The sequence below is a fragment of the Euleptes europaea genome, chromosome 14 (genome assembly GCF_029931775.1).
Source record: "Euleptes europaea isolate rEulEur1 chromosome 14, rEulEur1.hap1, whole genome shotgun sequence".
In the NCBI taxonomy this organism is placed as follows: Eukaryota; Metazoa; Chordata; class Lepidosauria; order Squamata; family Sphaerodactylidae; genus Euleptes; species Euleptes europaea.
In genome coordinates, this window is record NC_079325.1 from 26,624,016 (window position 1) to 26,642,611 (window position 18,596).

Consider the following 18,596-nt stretch of genomic DNA (forward strand, 5'->3'; position numbering starts at 1 on the left):
GGGGCCGGGGTAGGAGCGTGACGCAAGTACACCTGCATTGCTCTTGCCCCCTCCTTATTTCAGCCCCCCTTTCTCCTGGCCATCAGCCTTGCATGTTGGCGCAGCGGACCCTCCCTCCCACACTGTGTTCAAATGGTTTGTTCTGTTTTGTCACAGCTTTCGGCGGTTTTGCCATTGGGCTGGATCCATTTATGGGGAGGCTGCGCCTGCATACCTGCCTTCCCCACTTTTGGGGACCTCCATAAGGGGTCTTGGGATCGAGTCCTACTGTGGATGCCCAGCTCGGGGGCTGCCTTGTGGCTTCACTCCCAGGTGGCGAAGGTACCACTTAGAGGTCTGTGCCCAAGTGGAACCACTGGTTCGTAACTCGGGTTGGGGATCGTTTCTCGGCCGACAGGGTGGTCGCCTGATGCCTGGATCTGTGCCCTATGCTTTGCCAGTGCTTCATCTGCTGTTATCAATACAGCTGTGGCCTTTGTTAAGCCACTTCTTTGTGGTGTTGTATTCATTACCTCTCCCTCATTTAAAACCTGGAGGTTTTTAAGAAGAGGTTAGATGGCCATCTGACAGCAATGCCGGTTCTATGAACTTAGGCAGATGATGAGAGGGAGGGCATCTTGGCCATTTTCTGGGCATGGAGTAGGGGGTCACTGGGGCTGAGGGAGGAGGTAGTTGTGAATTTCCTGCATTGTGCAGGGGGTTGGACTAGATGACCCTGGTGGTCCCTTCCAACTCTATGATTCCCGTTATGGCTCTGCTCCTGCCCTTTGGACCGCAAATTCTGGTTCTTTTTAGCCACATATCCCCAGGAAACCCTAACCTAAAAAATACACGCTTCAGTGAAATTGCTCTATATTTTCTTTTGTATTTTGAATACTAGAGGATTTTTAGATTTTGGGGTTTGGGGAGTAAGCAGCAGCAGCATTGTGGCAGATGAAGAGTTCAGTTAAAACATAACTGAATCCGTGAGGTTACCACACAGATGTACCACTCTGAGGTCTAGTATAGATGTTGCCCGTGTGTTTTGATCCACATCAGCCCAACAGGACTGGGGAGCTGTTTTTGTGTAGGTGTCATGTTGATAATTTTCAAGTTGACTCATGGACTGTATTGCACTCTGGTCTCATATCTGCCATGCCGCCTGTGTTAAGTATATCAGTGCTATTCCCCCCCCCCCCGCGCAATGCCCATGTAAGGAACAGATGATTAGAAATAATGACATAGTGATGATAATTGGAAGTACCTACTGTGGATGTTGTCTTACAGGGGCTTAGTGCTAAAATGGTGGTATCGCGTCAGCGATAATGAGGTGTATCAACCGAGTATCCTTGGTACAATTTCACCTTTAGCGCTAGGCTCTTGTACCAGCAACTGCATTCTTCACTTTGATGATCATCATCATTACGGCTCCATAGTTGCATCTTATATCAGGTGCAACTAATATTCCACAGGAAAGCACAATCATAAGCACTGCAGGAGAAAAGTAACCACTGTTGCCTGTTTGTAGTGTAATAAACGTATAATCTCCTGTGTATCACAGCAGTTATAGTTGCTTTAAATAAATGTACTGGTGCTTGTATGTGTATTTAACAGAATATATGCGTTTATGTACCAAATAATATCGAAGTTACACTGGCAGTCAGAAACGGTATGTATGGGAGGCTTTTAGTTGTAAATCTTTCTCTGTTTTTTCTTGACTTTTCTGCCCCTCATTTTAAAGCTTCTGAAGCACCTGCCTATCTTTGAAAGCTTTGCTTTTAATCCTTTCTAACTTTGCTTCCATCCTAGTCATTCTACAGAAACTCCTCTTGCTAAGATCGCAGGTGATCTCCTTGCTGAAGCTAATGATCTCCCCCACACACAATTCTTCACACTACCCTCATGCCTTCCCTGTTAGTTTCACCGCCTTTGTTCTTGACTAGTTCTATTCATTTCTGACAGCTCTTTGACTGTAACCTGTTCTGCTCGGTGCATCTAGAGAAAGGATTTTCTTCCTGGATAGCCTCGTTGTCAGGTGGGCGAGAGGAGTTTCGTTTCCGCTGTATAGTCATGAGGGCTAGGACCTTCATTTTTAAAAAATATGGAAAGGTACGATTCTTATCAGGGTGTCCAACCTAGAGAGCCAGGGTAATGCTGTGATTATTGGATTAGGATCTGGAAAACCCAGTTTCTTTCCCCCTTCTTTTTTTCTTTTTAATTTTTATTATAAAATTGTGATACATAAAAAAGGAGGATGGGGGAATGAGCAAAATAGAGCCAGTTATATCTTCCGAGCCTTAACAAATGCGGTGTTCCAAAAGGAAAGTAACAAATTTATCAAAAGTTCAATTCTTACACTGTAACCTAGAACATCTTTATGCTTTTTCAGATAATTTGAACATATCATACTCTTAATACTTCCATATATAGTCTCATTACAAGCACCCTCTGCTCTTCTAAATAGTTATATGCTGTTTGAATAGTGCTCATAAAAAGGTGGTCATTCAGAATTCAATTCTTATTCGGTATCTTTGGAACGACTTAAATCTCTTTCGGATGACCTAAAGGTAACCTGGTTTCGAGGCCCCACTCTGCCATGAAAACTTGCTAAGTGACCTCGGGCCAGTCACTCACTCTCAGCCTGACCAACCTCACAGGGTTGATGTGAGAAGAAAATGGAGGAGAGGAGAATGATGTAAAGCCACTTTGGATCCTTGTTGGGGAGAATGGCAGGTGTAAATGAAGTAGAATTAAATAAAAATAGGTTATGTTACTAGATTACACAAACTAATTTCATGGGTGTGGAATTAACAAAACAATGGCTAGCTCTTAGTGTTCTGTTTTAATTCCTTGGCCAGCAACCTGCAACAATAACAAATAATAAATGATACCACCCTGATTTTAGATTGTTGCCGCTGTAGAAAAAAAAAGGGGGGGATCCTTAATTTCTTAGTTTTTCCTCCGAAGTATCCAAGTTGCTATTGATAGCGTAATTATACACCAGACAATTGCTTGTTTATGGAAGATGTGTGATTCATCGCAGTTGGGAGTGCCAGCAAAACGAGAAAGGGTTAATAGACTAAAATTACATTAGCCCTGCAGTAGAACAATAAACAGGAAACACTCCAGAAATTAAATTTATACTAAAGCTAGTTTGAGCTCCATGGTCAGTTCTGGAGAGGTATAGGTTGCAGACGAGGTTTATTATTGGTGGCAAAATTATACCCTTGGTTGAAAAACAATGGCCGCAGTGGTTAAGAGGGCAAAAGGAAAAGGGGACTTGAGATGTTCCGTGGCTTTTTTTATCCCCTCCCCCCTCCCTGCTCAGATTATATAGCTGTCTGTGTTGTCTTCCATAGTGTGGTATTTGCGGAAAGGTGCCAGCGGGTGAAAAAGTTGCTGGCAGGTAGGTTTCCTTGGGATGTTGAAGCCCCAAGTTCAACTTCCTGCTCACCTCTGAGACTTAGGGGCCACCACTCTCTCAACCTAACCTCCTCTGCTCTGTGGCTCTTGAAAAAGGCTGCTGGGTATAAACGTGAATGAATTGGAATGGACTGGGACCCCCTCCCAGTTCTGTTGTCCAAAACACTGTGCTTTTTTGTAACGAACAGAAGAGTTTGTGTCCAGGCCAGATTGCCTCCCTTCTGCCCTAACTCTTCTAAATTCCTCTGTGCCTCCACCCTGTTTTTTTTTTTTTTTTTTTTGAGCAGGCTCTTCGGGCCGCATCTCTGAGCTTCTACAACTAGGTATGAGTTTTACAAGCGTCTTCAGTGGGACTTCGTTTATGCAGCTGGGATATTACGGGTGGAGTTAAGGGCACAATGTATATAAATGCCGGTGTGAGTGTCATGCATGGGAGATGCAATGTCCAGCAGCTATTTTAATTCATATGTGAATAGGGATGTAACATAATTTGTATTAGTATATGCTGTGCACACACGCACGAATCTTCGTCAGGAGACCTTCCATTGGCAGCTGTCACAGGTGTTGCCTGGTTGGCAGGTATTCAGCATGCCGACAGTCCACCAGGTTGATGTGTGGGCTCACCTGCCAAAACCCTTTGTTTGCTGGAGACAGTTGAGGTCTAGAAGCACTCGTAGCCTCCACTCCAGCAAGATGCCTTTATTTTACAGGTAGCTTCTGTGAAGATACGGAATTCAGGTGACACAGTTTTGAACGATTCCTCTTAGGAAGGAGAACAGATGTCTGCTGAGCCAGCCCTGCAGTACCACATTCAAAAAGCATTTAAAGCCATTCACAGCTTTTAACATATGGTTTTCTAATTTCTTCTTCCCATAGCTCCTTGTCAAAACATTTGCAGTGGGATTTGTTTCGTTATTGTTGTTAATAGGCCACCCTTATCTGCTCAGGTCAAGGGAAGAGCTTGTTGCTGGAGTTGTGCTTAGTGGTGCAAAGAGAGCTCTACAGAGCAGAGAAATGGCTGCCTTACACTTTTATCTCAAATTTGGCTCTCATTCCATGGTACAAATGGCAATCCTTTGCCACCCAATTCTCCCCTCAAGAACGAGTATCAGGAATATGCTGCTTGAAATGATATTGTATCTGAGAACAGTGATGCTTACTTGTTTACATAAATTCTTATCTGTGCTGCTTCTCCCCCTTTCTCCTTTCCAGGATTCCGTTCAAGATTGGGCAGCCTAAGAAACAGATTGTACCCAAGACAGTGAGTAAACCAATTCCCCCTTTTTTAGATCCAGTCTTTGATCATATGGCTGATGACTCAAGCTAGCACATTAACTGATCCCAGTTTTTAATATGTGGTTTGTGTGTGTGGGAGGGGAAAACATGAGTGAGCTGAAATTTGCTTCTGTCTTTGACCACCACTCAGTTCCTATGAATGAGGGGGAGTCTCAGTATTGAGTGGGTTATTTTGGTATCTGGGAATCTGGTGTGTATGTGTGTGTTTTCCTCTCCCCACCCGGTTTTTAACTTTTCACCCCCCCCTTTTTTTTGTATGGTAAGAGGAGGGGCTCTTCTCACTCTGGCATGGTTTTCCTAGGAGATGGGTGAACATGCTTCCTTCCTTCTTTCAGCAATGGCTTGTTTGTTCATCTTTTCTGAGCAGATGGAGGAGGGGGAGTGGTTCATATTGCTGAATATAACTGTATCCAAAGGAAGGCTTATTGGAGGAAGCTGAAATGCTTGGTGCCCGGGCATGAATTAATTTGGGCTGCAGAGCATTTGCTTAAAAAAAAAAAAAAAGGATTTTAAAATGCATTTTTGCATTGTCCTGCCCCGAATTGCTTGCAGTTGGCCACAGCTTTCTTCAACGTCTTTGTGCCCTGTGTAAACTGTGGCAGGTCATATTAACTCTCCCTGAATTAACTTGCATTTACCTTTCTTTAAAGCGAGTGTCCCCAACGGTTGGTGTGACAGCGACACTGCATTTGTAACTGTTCTGGCAAGCTAATCCTTTGTACAAACTAGCATTCCTTATCCTTCCTCTGTGGAGGACTAACTTAACCACCAACACTAATGCGCTGGGATATAAGGAAGGGGTTACATGGGTGAAAGTCCCCAAGCTGTTTTCCTAGGACAGTGGGTGAAGGATTACGGTTCTTTTGACACCTTCTTAATAATGAGCCGTTGCAACTGGATATGGCACATCTTGGGATGTCCCAGGGCAGCAGTTCTTCTGTTACTGCTTCAAATGAGCAGGGCCATTAAATGGGCAATGGTGATGAATCTCATACATTTGACTTCTTTCCATGGGACTTCTGTAATTTCTCTTCTGTGGCCATCCAAAATTCCAGCACTTCAGGTTCTGTTGGTTCCACAGTGGGTTAATAGGATTTACTGCTGCTGTTACTGTCTCTCTACAAATAATAAAATAGATGGTCCCTTCAAGAATGGTTTATAATTTAAGAGACACAACACAAGGAAGAAGGAATGATCGTGGTGGAGAGAATAACCAAATTCAGTCAAACTTTGCTATTATTTAGGCATTGGGCATTATCACTGGAGTGCAGTTGGTACACACTGTGGCAGATGTTCTGTACACAAACAGCAAAAGGCTGGTGTGACCAAAGGAAGTCTACTGTAAAATTAATCAAAACCAATAAAAACATTTATGCAAAATCCAAGCGTACAACTGCATAATGCCAAATAACAATATATTAAATTGGCCCGTAGGGTTGAAGAAGAGTGAATTTAACTTGATATAAATACTGATAAAAAATATGTCAACACTTTTTTTAAGCATCAGACTTTAGGCACTGCAGAACTAGCCACTATAACTTCTGCCGTTGTATGTAATTCAACTGTTGCAGTACTTCTGCCCTTCCTACCGTCAAGTAGATGCTTAATTTTCTTCGTTGTTTACAAAGTTTCCCAGCTTGCTAATTCCATGCTGGTCATAATTAGACGAGGAATAGAGAATAAAACTGCTGATATCATACTGCCCTTGTACAAATCTATGGTGAGACCACACTTGGAATACTGTGTACAGTTCTGGTCACCACACCTAAAAAAGGATATTACAGAGCTTGAGAAGGTGCAGAAAAGAGCAACCAAAATGATTAAGGGACTAGAGCAACTGTCCTATGGGGAGCTGTTAGGACCCTTAGGGCTGTTTAGCTTGGAAAGAAGTCGGCTAAGGGGAGACATGATAGAGGACTATAAAATTATGCATGGTTTGGAGAGAGTGGACAGGGAGAAGCTTTTCTCCCTCTCCCATAATACTAGAACACGGGGTCATCTGCTAAAGCTGGAGAGCGAGAGATTCAAAACAGATAAAAGGAAGTATTTTTTCACACAACTCATAGTTAAATTGTGGAACTCCCTGCCCCAGGATGTAGTGATGGCTGCAAGCTTGGAGGGCTTTAAGAAGGGAGTGGACATGGAGGAGTATTCATGGCTATTAGTTAGAATGGATACTGGTCATGCTGCATACCTATTCTCTCTAGTATCAGGAGCATGCCTATTATTTTGGGTGCGGTGGAACACAGGTTGGATGGTGCTGCTGCAATCGTCTTGTTTGTGGCTTCCTAAAGGCACCTGGTTGGCCACTGTGTGAACAGACTGCTGGACTTGATGGACCTTGGTCTGATCCAGCAGGGCCTTTCTTATGTTCTTATGCTAAGAAAAGTTTCAGGGACAGTATAGTTATGTAATGGCCAGGTGGACCCACTTCCAAGCAGGGAGGAGCTGAGTGATGGATGGTCCCGGAGTGATGAAGGTGGTCTCACTGCCTGTACACAATTGCAGAATTATGATTACAGTGATGTAGCTGGACTCCTTTGTGCACATGGGTGCAAGATCCTGTCAGCAGGCAAGTCTATAGTATACCTTTTCAGGATCTCACATGTAACAGTTAAATCTCTCCCTCAAGTTGCTTCAGTTTGCCTCTGTAACAGTATATATGGTTGTATACCTAGCCTTCCAAAAAGCTTTTGAGAAAGTCCACCATCAAAGGCTTGTTTAGCAATCATGGAGTAAGAAGACCTCATAGATCAGTAACTGGTTGAAAAGCAAGGTTGGGATTTAAGGTCAGTTTTTGCAGTGAAGAAAGGCAATGGAGTCCCTTGAGGATGTGTGCTGTTCAGTTTTTCCAAGATTGAACTGGTGTAAGCGTGAGCAGTGAAACTGCAAAGCTGCGTTTGACTCCAAACTATCCAGGATGACAAAATCCCAAGCAAACTGTAAAAAGCTCTATAAAGGATCTTTGTTACCTGAGGAAATAGGCAACAGAATGATGAGATACTGGAACAGAAAATCTCTTAACCCTATGTATACTGGTGGGGCTGTAGTGGTAGCTGTGATATCACTAACCTTTCCTTGCTGAGTTTGCAAGCTATCTGAGAGTTCAAACACTTTTCAGCTGTCAATGAACTTTGTTTGCTTCAAGTTGCTTTCATCTTGGACGGGTAATTGAAATGGTTACAGAAAAGATAGATTAATTGCTTTATAATAGAAGTTAAGAGTTAAGATTGGCCTTCTTATCTTGCTATATCAGATGTAGCTCATGTGCACATGCCGATTGGCTCATTTGCACTTATGTGTGTTATCTCATATTTAGTTATGAACCAATCAGTTATCTAGATAATAATCACATGATTATGAGAGAAGAGATTTAGAGAAAGATAAAATTGATAATTTTCTATAAATATGCACTACTGTGACCAGCAAATCAGATTCCTCAAAAGAAGACTAGGTGAGATTTCTGGGTGTATAACTTGGGCTTTTTGATAATCCTTAAAAGCTGAAACCTGATTTGTATTTAAACTGTTCCCTGCTATAATATGATTTAAGCAGGGTTAGGAACTTTAATAATTTTAGCATTCATCTTCACAGTAATTGTAAGGTTAATTTTATTTGCTTGTATTTTCTTTTGTTTAATAAAGAGAACACTTTCTTATCTCAATAAAAGATAAATGTTTCTGAAGGTTTTCTATCTGGTTTGCTGTTAAAAGTTCAAAGAACCAAACCCACCCCCTTACTCTTTTGTATTATCAAAATTAAAGGTTGATAGTCACCCTTTGATAGATAAATCCTGGAGAACTTTGCTGCTAAACAGCTTGCACAGGCAAAGCTTTTAAAAGTGTTTAGTTCAGATCCTCTAATTGAATGCGGGAGGGAATTTTTTTGTTACAGGGTCTGAACCAGTTGGGATTATCCAGATATGGGTTCTGGTGTTTGTGGTGGAACGTCCTCTCAAAAATGAAAAGGGCAAATTCAGTGGTGGGAATTTTAAGGAAAGGGATAGATAAAACAGCAAGAATCCTAATGCTGTTATGTAAATCCCAGAACCAGTCAGCATTTGGAATGCTGCATAGTTCTGATTGCCTCATATGAAGAACTATCTCATACAGAGAAGCGCAGTTAACATGGTGCAAAGGTTAGAGCACCTTCCCTGTGAGAAAAGTGTAATGCATTTGAGGTTTGTTAGTTTAGAAAAGAGACTGTGGGGTGGAAGCATAATTGTGGTTTAAGAAATCATTTATGATTTGGAGACATTTTTCTCCATATATAATACTTGGATATGGAAGTTACCAGGGAAGTTTATTTGCAGTATGTTCATCAGATGAATGCATAATTAATTGATGAAACTCACAAGATCTGATGACTGCTGCAAGTTTAGATAGATAAATAAAAAAATATCTACAGCTATTAGAGGTGATAGCTAAATCAAACCATGTTCAAAGGGAGTGTGTCTCAGCATCATATACTGAAGATTAAACTGGATGTTCATCACCTTCTTTACCCTGCTCTTGACTTCCCAGGGTCATCTAGTTGTCCGCTATTGCGAATGGAATACCAGGAGTAGATAGACCTTTACTGTAATCTACCAAGGCAGTTCTTATGTACTGAGTCATTTTTAAAAGCTCCTCTCTTTAAAAGAAAGCGTCAGGAAACTGTCAGATGGATCTGGCTGCTTTGCAGCTTTAAATATTCTGTTTTTCCTCTTCACTGTGGACTGAGGAATTCCATCTGTGCAGGCTTTTCAGGAGCAGCAGCAGCAGAAGGGGAAGGATCAGTTTTACGGCTCTGTTATGTTCCAGATGTTGGCCTCTGGATTCCGTTCCAGGAAGTGGGAAGGTGAGGCATCTCTAGGGCTGAATCCAGTGTTGGATCAGAGAGTGGAAGTGGTTTGTTGGAGAGGCTCTCCCACTCACAAGTTTAGATCACAAACATACGTAAAGAGGCAGTTGACAGAGACTATCTATTTGACTGTCTCTGGAGCAGTCTGGCTTTCAAGTACAGGGAGAGGGAGGAACACTCTTAACATGGGCGACTTGGCTCACCAGAGCTTTTTGGATCGGCGCAGGGGGAACACCCCTCTAATGCAAACATGGTTTAAGTAGCAGTTGTTCTAAGAGGTGATTAACTTCAGCTGGAGGAAACATTAGTCCTATTTCAGCATGCCTACTTGCTGCCAGTCCTCTGAGGAAGGGCAGAGTGTCAGATGTAGTTTCATGCTTCACGGTCACAGGAAAATCCCTGTACAAGAAACCAGCCAGTGAACTGATCTGATCTCCAGCTCTCCAGGCCCATTGCTGTGACGCTTTCATCTTAACCTGGCCAAATCCAGTTCCAGACAGAATAATCTCTCCCTCCCCTGAAAAGAGCAGCTGTCATTTGACTGATATGGGGGCAGAGACTGAATCTAAAAGCCAGTCTGCTCTGCTGCTGTCTTGTCATGCACAAACCTTGTCGGAGTGGAATTTATGTCTTTATTCGTACCTTTACCTGTAGTGTCTGAATGGAGAACCACTGAGAATCTGTGTCGCTGCTAAGCAATTGCAAATTTAAATACATCCTGGAACTCATTTCCTCTGCAATGGCTTTCAGGCTGCCCTGGGGTTCCTTGGAAGGTTACTGTGGGTTTCTCAGCCAGAAGATCAGTAATGACAGAAAAGCTTCTCCGTGCGATTTCTTGCCTGCCTATCTTCCCCTGCAGTGGGCAGTTGCAGGAGATAACTGGGTGTGTTCTAGGGTGCATTCTTGATTCACACCAAGTAATGAGGGGGTCCTGTGGGCTTGGGCTGGACTCTGTGCCCCCCCATCTCAGAATCTTCTGCAAGACAGGGAGGGTTCCTTAGCAGAGGGATCCCCTAAAAGAAAAAATATATTTCCCTGTAGATCTTCTATTTCAAACCCACTGTTTTTGGTTGTTGGGTGCTGCCAAAACTAGAAGTGTAACATTTGGTGGGTCAGAGATGTGCCCCAATGCCATTTTAACTTGGGGAATCTAGGGGTCACTTCAGCCATTCATGATATTCATAGTTAGCGTGCGCACATTCAGTGGTGCTCATAAATTGTGATATGAAAAGATACCCTCTTTTGAACATGTGGTTCTAAAAATGTTATGTTGTTCCTCCCATTAGTCATTGGTTCATTGTGGCATACATATAACACCATTTTAACATCATATGTATGAGGTACCCCTAAGTATACAAGGTTTTACTTTATGCTTGGGGTGGGACCTCCCTATATTTATTTATTTATTTAGAAAATAAATGACCCACCCTTTGATGTAAAGCCCTCAAAGTTGCTTAACACAGAGATTTTAACCGGGGACCCTCTCATGCGGGTTGTTGGGGCCACACTCACTTTGGCTTTAAGTAGGTAGTGGTCAGACCATGGTTCAGGACAACTCTCCAGCCTTGAAACCAAACCTTCACTCAAAGGCTCAAAGATTTAGTCCAGGTTATGACTTCTTTCCTGTTTTGGGCCAGTCACGATTTGGGAGAGACTCAAGACAGTCAAAGAAGATTATAAAATCCTGGGCCGGTCCCAGTGACACATGAACACATGAAGCTGCCTTATGCTGAATCAGACCCTTGGCCCATCAGTCAGTATTGTCTATTCAGACTGGCAGCGGCTCTCCAGGGTCTCAGGCAGGGGTCTTTCACATCACCTACCTGCCTAATCCCTTTAACTGGAGATGCCGAGGACTGAACCTGGGACCTTCTGCATGCCAAGCAGATGCTCTACCACTGAGCCACAGTGACGTATCATTGGTATGAATGTTGAAGTCCCCCAGAATGATCAGTGTAGGAGTCTCCAAAACCACATCCGACAGTACCTTTGCCAACTCGTAGAAGGTCCCCTCTGGGGAACTAGGTGGCTGGTAGACATGAAGAATGCCTAACCTATCTTTAGTTCCTAATGTAAGGAGCATATACTCAATGCCAGTGATAGTTTGCATTGGGAGTCTGCAGAAGTTGAAGAACTCATGGAGGATAATAGCCATGCCTCCTGCCCGGCCAGTTGTGTGGGTTTGTTGGAGGGCCACGTAACCAGGTAGTGTTAGTTGGGAAAGACACACCACGTGTGTCTTCCAACCATGTTCTCTATTTCTCCCCAAAAAAAGCTTTTGATAAAGTACTAATTTTACCTTGGGAATTCTGTGGTTTCTCCCAGTGTGAAACCCTTCTATCTGCTGATTTATCACATTCCCTAATTCCTTCCTGATACATTCACCTGTCATAGTCTGGGTTATGAGAAATGTAGTTACTCTGATTAGTTCTCTGCCAATGGAAACAATATAATCTGAATTATGTGGTCTGATGTATAGAGATTTCTGCCTTGTCCAGAAGAGTGCCAGGCATGGAAATCTTTGATTCTGCGTATAGAATGTGCGCTGTTCATACCTTTTGGTAGTTGAAGCCTCTGGGTGATAAGGCTGTCCCTACACATACCTGCAAATACCACTCTAGTTTAAAAAGTTTTAGGAGTGCTTGTTCAGGGCACTCAAGGTTGAAAAGCCAAACGGCGCTTAATTGCACCCTCTCTGCATGGCAGGTCCTTCAGTCCACAAGCAGAAAAGTGCAGCGTTTGTGCAAGAAGTCCGGTGCCATGCCTTTCTTTTGCCTTGGGTGGCTTCCTTTATTTCTGATTATGTGTTGAAGCACAGAAGTGGGAGTGCAGGAAACTCCTGCACAGACGTGCCTAAGAGGAGGATAGGATGGGATTAAACTTCTATTTCAAGCTGCGTTGCTGGCCTAGCTGACAACAACACACCATTCGCTCTTAGGCAATGTCATACTCTGGGACTGGGCTGGGTGGGCAACCCTTACTGGCTATTCATCCACCCTGCCCCTGAACAGCTTCGACCTGGAGAAAAGCATCCCCTCTTGCTGCCAGGTGGGGGACTTCTTCTTTCCGGGTTTTTTTTTTTTAAATAAGGAATTAAAGTAATGTTCCCCCAGTACAGAAAAGCAGTCTTGGAAAAGATGATTTGTGTATATTTTATCCATTTTGTGCCAGAGTGAAGATGGTGACCGTGGCGTTAAGGGTCTGATATAGGTGAGGACCCAGACTCATTCCTGATGCAACTTTCTGTGCTCCAGCAGAGGAATGGGCTAACCAGCTTGCCTTGCTCTAGGTTGCTGCCGCAGTCTTACCACATAAATGGACTCTGGGAAGTAAAGGTACCCTGTAAAATCACAAAGGTGCCTGCAGCGCGTTAACCCCAGATGCTTTTCAACTCCACCACCCAACTCCACCACAGTAGAATCTTAGTGGCTCCTATTTATGTAAACTGTGTGTGTGTGTGGTGTGTGTGTAAAGTGCCGTCAAGTCGCAGCCGACTTATGGCGACTCCTTTTGGGGTTTTCATGGCAAGAGTCTAACAGAGGTGGTTTGCCAGTGCCTTCCTCTGCACAGCAACCCTGGTATTCCTTGGTGGTCTCCCATCCAAATACTAACCAGGGCTGACCCTGCTTAGCTTCTGAGATCTGACGAGATCAGGCTAGCCTGGGCCATCCAGGTCAGGGCATGTAAACTATACATAATGTCTATTTTTTTTTATTCCTCTGCCTAGACCGCAGGTACAATATTCTTAAAGAAAATGTTTATATGTGGGGAAACAGATGGCCATAAAAACCAAAGGAAGCCTGCTATCTAAAATATGAGGGAGGGCCATGGCTCGGTGGTAGAGCATCTGCTTTGCATGCAGAAGGTCCCATGTTCAGTCCCCAGTTAAAAGGATCAGGCAGTAGGTGATGTGAAAGATCTTTTCCTAAGGCCCTGAAGAGCCGCTGCCAGTCACGGCTTTGGCCAGGAAGAGCGGGGTAACGAATGGAAATAATAAATATAAATAAATAAATATTACTGACTTTGGTGGATCAGCAGTCTGACTTGGTATAAGGCAGCTTCATGTGTTCATGTATGTTCATGGTCCAGGGTTAGTTATTGAAGGCTACAGAAAGCTAAGATATTTATTGGTCTGTTTTGCACAGAAATAGTTTCATCCAGAAGAGCAAGCCAGCTTTTCTGTAAGACAGCAAAATCAAGTAGAAACAACATTCTCCTTTGTGAGAGAATTCTTAGTTCAGGCAAAGCAAATGATCACACACAGAAATCTTAGTCTGGGTGAAACTAGTGTTTGCAATGGGACAGTTGGTTCTGTGTGGCTTAGTTCCATTTTTAAATTAGGTAGACAGCTGAGACCTGAAACGTTTGTAAGGAAGAGGGCTGTAACCTAGCAGGAGTTGATTTGCACTTGTTAAGATGAGTCTGCAGGGAATGTCTGGTCTGCCAGCAGAAGACAATGGATGTGTGTAGTCAGTGCAAAGAAAAGGAAAAAAAAGTGATCGCTCAGTATGGCATTTCACAACCTTTTTGCCTAAAGGAAAGTAGCAGGCAAAATGAAAACTTCTTGGCTATGCTGGAGACAGCTTGGTTAATGCAACACAATTAAGCATATGCATATATCTAATGTTGGGTAGTGGTAGAGCTAGGATGACAGGGAGCAATTCCTAAGCAGGACTACTTGGAAGTAAATCCAGTTGTAGTAAATGGGGCTTATTTCCAGGAAAGTGTTCTTAGAATTGTAGTCATAGTGGCTGGGAGGTAGAGCTGTACACCAGGAAGCACTTGGTCCAGATGTCACTTTTGTTGTGTATTCACTAGATGCCTTTATTCGGTAAGCTACTCAGCCTCAGTCCATTATCTGTATTATGGGAATATATAATACTGGTCTGCCTTACAGGGTTTTTGAAGGATTACTGAGATAATCTTAAGTGTTATGTAACCCCAAATTCTGCCATCAAGATTAATAATCAGTATGTCTGTTTCCCAACCTCATCATATATGATATGATTTATAGAGCTTCAGAATGGAACTAGGGACAGACCTGAGGTCTCTACAAACCTGAAGGAAGTCCCAGGTTTGCAGAAAAATCTAAAAAATAAACACATACCACACTAGGGGATTAAAACTCCCCAAAATAACAGAAACAATCAATGTAACTATAATAAAAGAATGCCCACTGAGTTCACAGTGGCTGTAGGGAGTTGCTAGGTAACCACAACGGTATTGCAAATCCTTAGGTTCTGTAACGCATAGCTGTTGGGGAGCAGCAAGAGTGGACCGGGAATCCGAAACAGCCTTGGAAAGGGCTCTGCCCAGCTTCCATAGTCTTATGTTCCCTGATGGAGGAAGACTCACTGGGAACAGGCTCAGTGGCAACTCCTGGAAACTCACTACCCACTCAACATGGCCCAGCCGGTTGGTGGCCACCACATGGCCCAATGCCAGCTGCCACGCAGCCCAGACAGGCTTTTTCCCAGGAGGAGGCTGTTGGGGTTAGAGAAGGCGGGAAAGCTGAAGCCACAGAGGCAGGCAAAGTTAGTTTGGCTGGTGAGTGGGAAAGAGAGAAGGAAGCAGGTCCAGTAGCGGCAGCCAGCGTGCAACTAGGCATGGCCAGGTGCTAGCAGTGGCCAGTGTGCAGCTGGGCCTGGCCTTGCGCTGGCGACCGCTACACAGTTGGGCCAGACTTTTCCTCAGAGGAGGCTGCTGGAGATAAGGAAGGAGGGAAAGCTGAAGAAGCAGGGCAGATAAAGGTAGGTTGGCTTGTGAGTGGGAAGGAGAAAAGGAAGCAGGAAAGGGGGAGAGGCTATGGAGGCTGCTAGGGAAGGGAAAGAGTAAATAGCGGGGGAGGGGGAAATGAGATCCCCCTGCGTAAGTCCTTGCTTGTCCCCCACTTGTATAGATTGATTCTATAGATGTGTTCCATATAAATTGTTCTTCTGTGATCTAGGCTTGTCAAAGAATCATGTGTAAAACATTGACTGTTTTGTTAACTGTTTTTGGTTAAGTATTACTTTAGTGTGTGTTGTGGTCTGTAACGGTATGTTTGGTTTTGGTCTGTAGCAATATGTTTGTATATATCCTCCATGGGCCTAATGCGATAAATGAATTCATACTGTAGAGGGCAGGTTCTCTATGGTAGATCATGTTTAGCCAGGAAGGAAAAATGAATAGCATCACGTTCTATGGCAACAGTTCTATATTGTTAGGAGTTTGCCCTGTCGATGAATTGGGAGAGTCCTAACAAAAAAACATTACTGCTTCTTTATCACTGTGGATGGCTCCCTGGATGGACAGCTCTCCTGAAGTGATCAGTGCTGACAGATTGTGTTTGAGAAAAAAAAATGCAGTTAGAAGGGGCAGAGAGCCTGGGAGTTTCTGGGTGCAGATTTAAATGGGGGGGGGGGGTTTCTGGAGATGCAAGTTTATTGCCACAACTGCTCTCTGGAAATGTGATGGTGTCTGTTTATACGAGGAGCACATTTGCCTCCGCTGTGCTCTGCTTGAACATTTGTAAATAAATTTGTAAATAAAAGCACATATTATAAAAACACCCCAAGTCTTCACTGCACCGTCATCCAAGAGAAACCAAGCCCGACAGCGCTGTCCCTGAAACTTCTTAGTGCAGAACACCACTTTGTTCTGCTAATGAAGCATCACTAATTGAATTTACTGGGTGTGGGGAGAAATTCCCTTTCCCATTTCACTGCCTTGCTAACTATATAAATGCTTAACAAATGGTAAATATTAGCAGCAGCAGCAGGACTTCCATCATTCTGTCCAAGTTTTGGTCTTGTGTTAACATCTCCATTTGTTTGTTTGTTCAATTTCTATCCTGCCCTCAGTCCCCGGCCAAGGCCGGGCTCAGTGTGGGTAACAACAGAATTTAATAATATACATATAATAAAACCATAAAAAATACATCTACATTAAAATTCTAAAAATACCAGTAAGTTAATAAATATATCAAACACAACATAGAACAAAATGGCGCTCATTCAGAGCCTATCAGATACTGAAGGCTGATGGAGCAGACCGCGTCCCCCACATAATCCTGTTCCAAAAAAGTAGGGGGAGAGGTAGGATAGGATTCTGCTTGCAGTAGAAGACATGTAAATGCTAAATAATAATAATTGTTTTTTCCCCCTTATAGTATCAAAGTGAAGGTGATGCAGGTGCATGCAAGAGAGAGAAGGGGAGGAAAATGATTTAAGTTAGGTCGAATATTTGGAAGTTTGGAAAGTTGCCCCTGTTAAAACAGAAACCGTTGCATGGACGTCACGTTAGTCCCGGGTATTAGTCCTGTTTGTGGTAACCAGTCCCTTTAATACGTGTTTAGCCTGAAGAGGAGAAGACTGAGAGGGGATATGATAACCATGTTCAAGTACTTGAGGAGCTGTCATACTGAGGATGGTGCCGAGTTGTTTTCTGTTGCCCAAGAAGGTCGGACCAGAACCAACGGGTTGAAATTAAGTCAAAAGAGTTTCCGTCTAGATATTAGGAAGAATTTTCTAAAAGTTAGAGCGGTTCCTCAGTGGAACAGGCTTCCTCAGGAGGTGGTAAGTGCTCCTTCCCTGGAGGTTTTTAAGAAGAGGTTAGATGGCCATCTGTCAGCAATACTGATTCTGTGACCTTAGGCAGATGATGAGAGGGAGGGCATCTTGGCCATCTTCTGGTCACTAGGTGTGGGGGGAAGGTAGTTGTGAATGTCCTGCATTGTGCAGGGGGTTGGACTAGATGACCCTGGTGATCCCTTCCAACTCTATGATTCGATGATTCTATGTGAATAAAATGGTGGCAATAACCTGGAGTTAGGTGCCCCGTTGGCAGTCTATGCCATGTTGCCTTGTAAGGCAACCTTTAACCTGTTGTTATATTGTTATACTGTTTTAGATTGTAACGGCCTTATACAATAAACTTGACTTGACTTGTAAGGCAACCGGGACAGTTCTCACATGGACGTATAAATAGAAGTGGCAATTCAACAGCTATTTTTAACCACCGGAACAGCCATAGAAATGTAGGGTGGCTTTACTTTTTTTTTGCGCTTTGTTACCTGACCTGAAGGCATCAGCTGCTGTGTATTTTGGCGAGCTTGCGACACCACAGGCAGCGGCAGTGCACACATCCCACACACTGATCCAGCCCTGTCCTAGGAGGACCATTCTTGGCAGCGAGCACACTTTGTTGCTCGTAGATAGCTGTTCAACTTAGATACGCACGATGGCAGTTTTCATCTCAATGGACACGAGACAGGTACAAGCCCCACAGGCTTGCAAGCCAACATGGTCAAAATAACCACCAGATTGAGACACCACTGGACCAATTCTGTTTTGCAGATGAAGATGATGTCCACGGAGGTTGTCATAAAACCAAGCCTTTCCTTGGAAATGGCCTTGTCTTGTTGTAGAGTTAATTAAAAACTAAGCGGCGATTTGATTTTGAAGCATTTAAGTTTCTTTAGGTGTCACCTTTTGCTTCTGAGTATTTTGTTTTGTGTGTGCCTATAGTATTGTTTCTGAGTGTTGGGTCCCGTCCCCCACAATTTTAATATTCCGGTTCAGTCCAGCGTGGTGTAGTGGTTAAGAGCAGTGGTTTGAAGCGGTGGAGTTTGATCTGGAGAACCAGGTTTGATTCCCCACTCCTCCACATGAGCGGCGGATGCTAATCTGGTGAACCGGGTTGGTTTCCCCACTCCTACACATGAAGCCAGCTGGGTGACCGTGGGCTAGTCATACTCTCTCAGCCCCACCTACCTCACAATGTGTCTGTTGTGGGGAGGGGAAGGGAAGGTGATTGTAAGCCTGTTTGATTCTGCCTTAAATGGTAGAGAAAGTCAGCATATAAACACCAACTCTTCTTCTTCTTATAGGATATGTACTATTTTCCTGTTTTTTCCTTGATACACATGCTGAATGGCAGGATTGAGTGTATCTCATGATGATGTGATAAAGACATCCATATACTTCTCAGTGGGTACTTACAATGTGTTTTGCTTACCTGAGAAGCCATTCCTTTTGCTGACGTCCCACTGTGTTCCCTTAAGGGTGTGTCAGCTA

General features: G+C 43.6%; 1 protein-coding gene across 1 annotated transcript in view; it reads left to right on the forward strand.

Moving 5' to 3' along the window:
- The window catches only part of BIN3 (bridging integrator 3), a 109,475-nt gene that overhangs the window by 27,825 nt on the left and 63,054 nt on the right, over positions 1-18,596 (forward strand). The window contains exon 2 of the mRNA XM_056860628.1: positions 4,615-4,663. Within this exon, the coding sequence (XP_056716606.1) occupies positions 4,615-4,663 (49 nt within the window). The remainder of the gene's footprint in view (positions 1-4,614; positions 4,664-18,596) is intronic.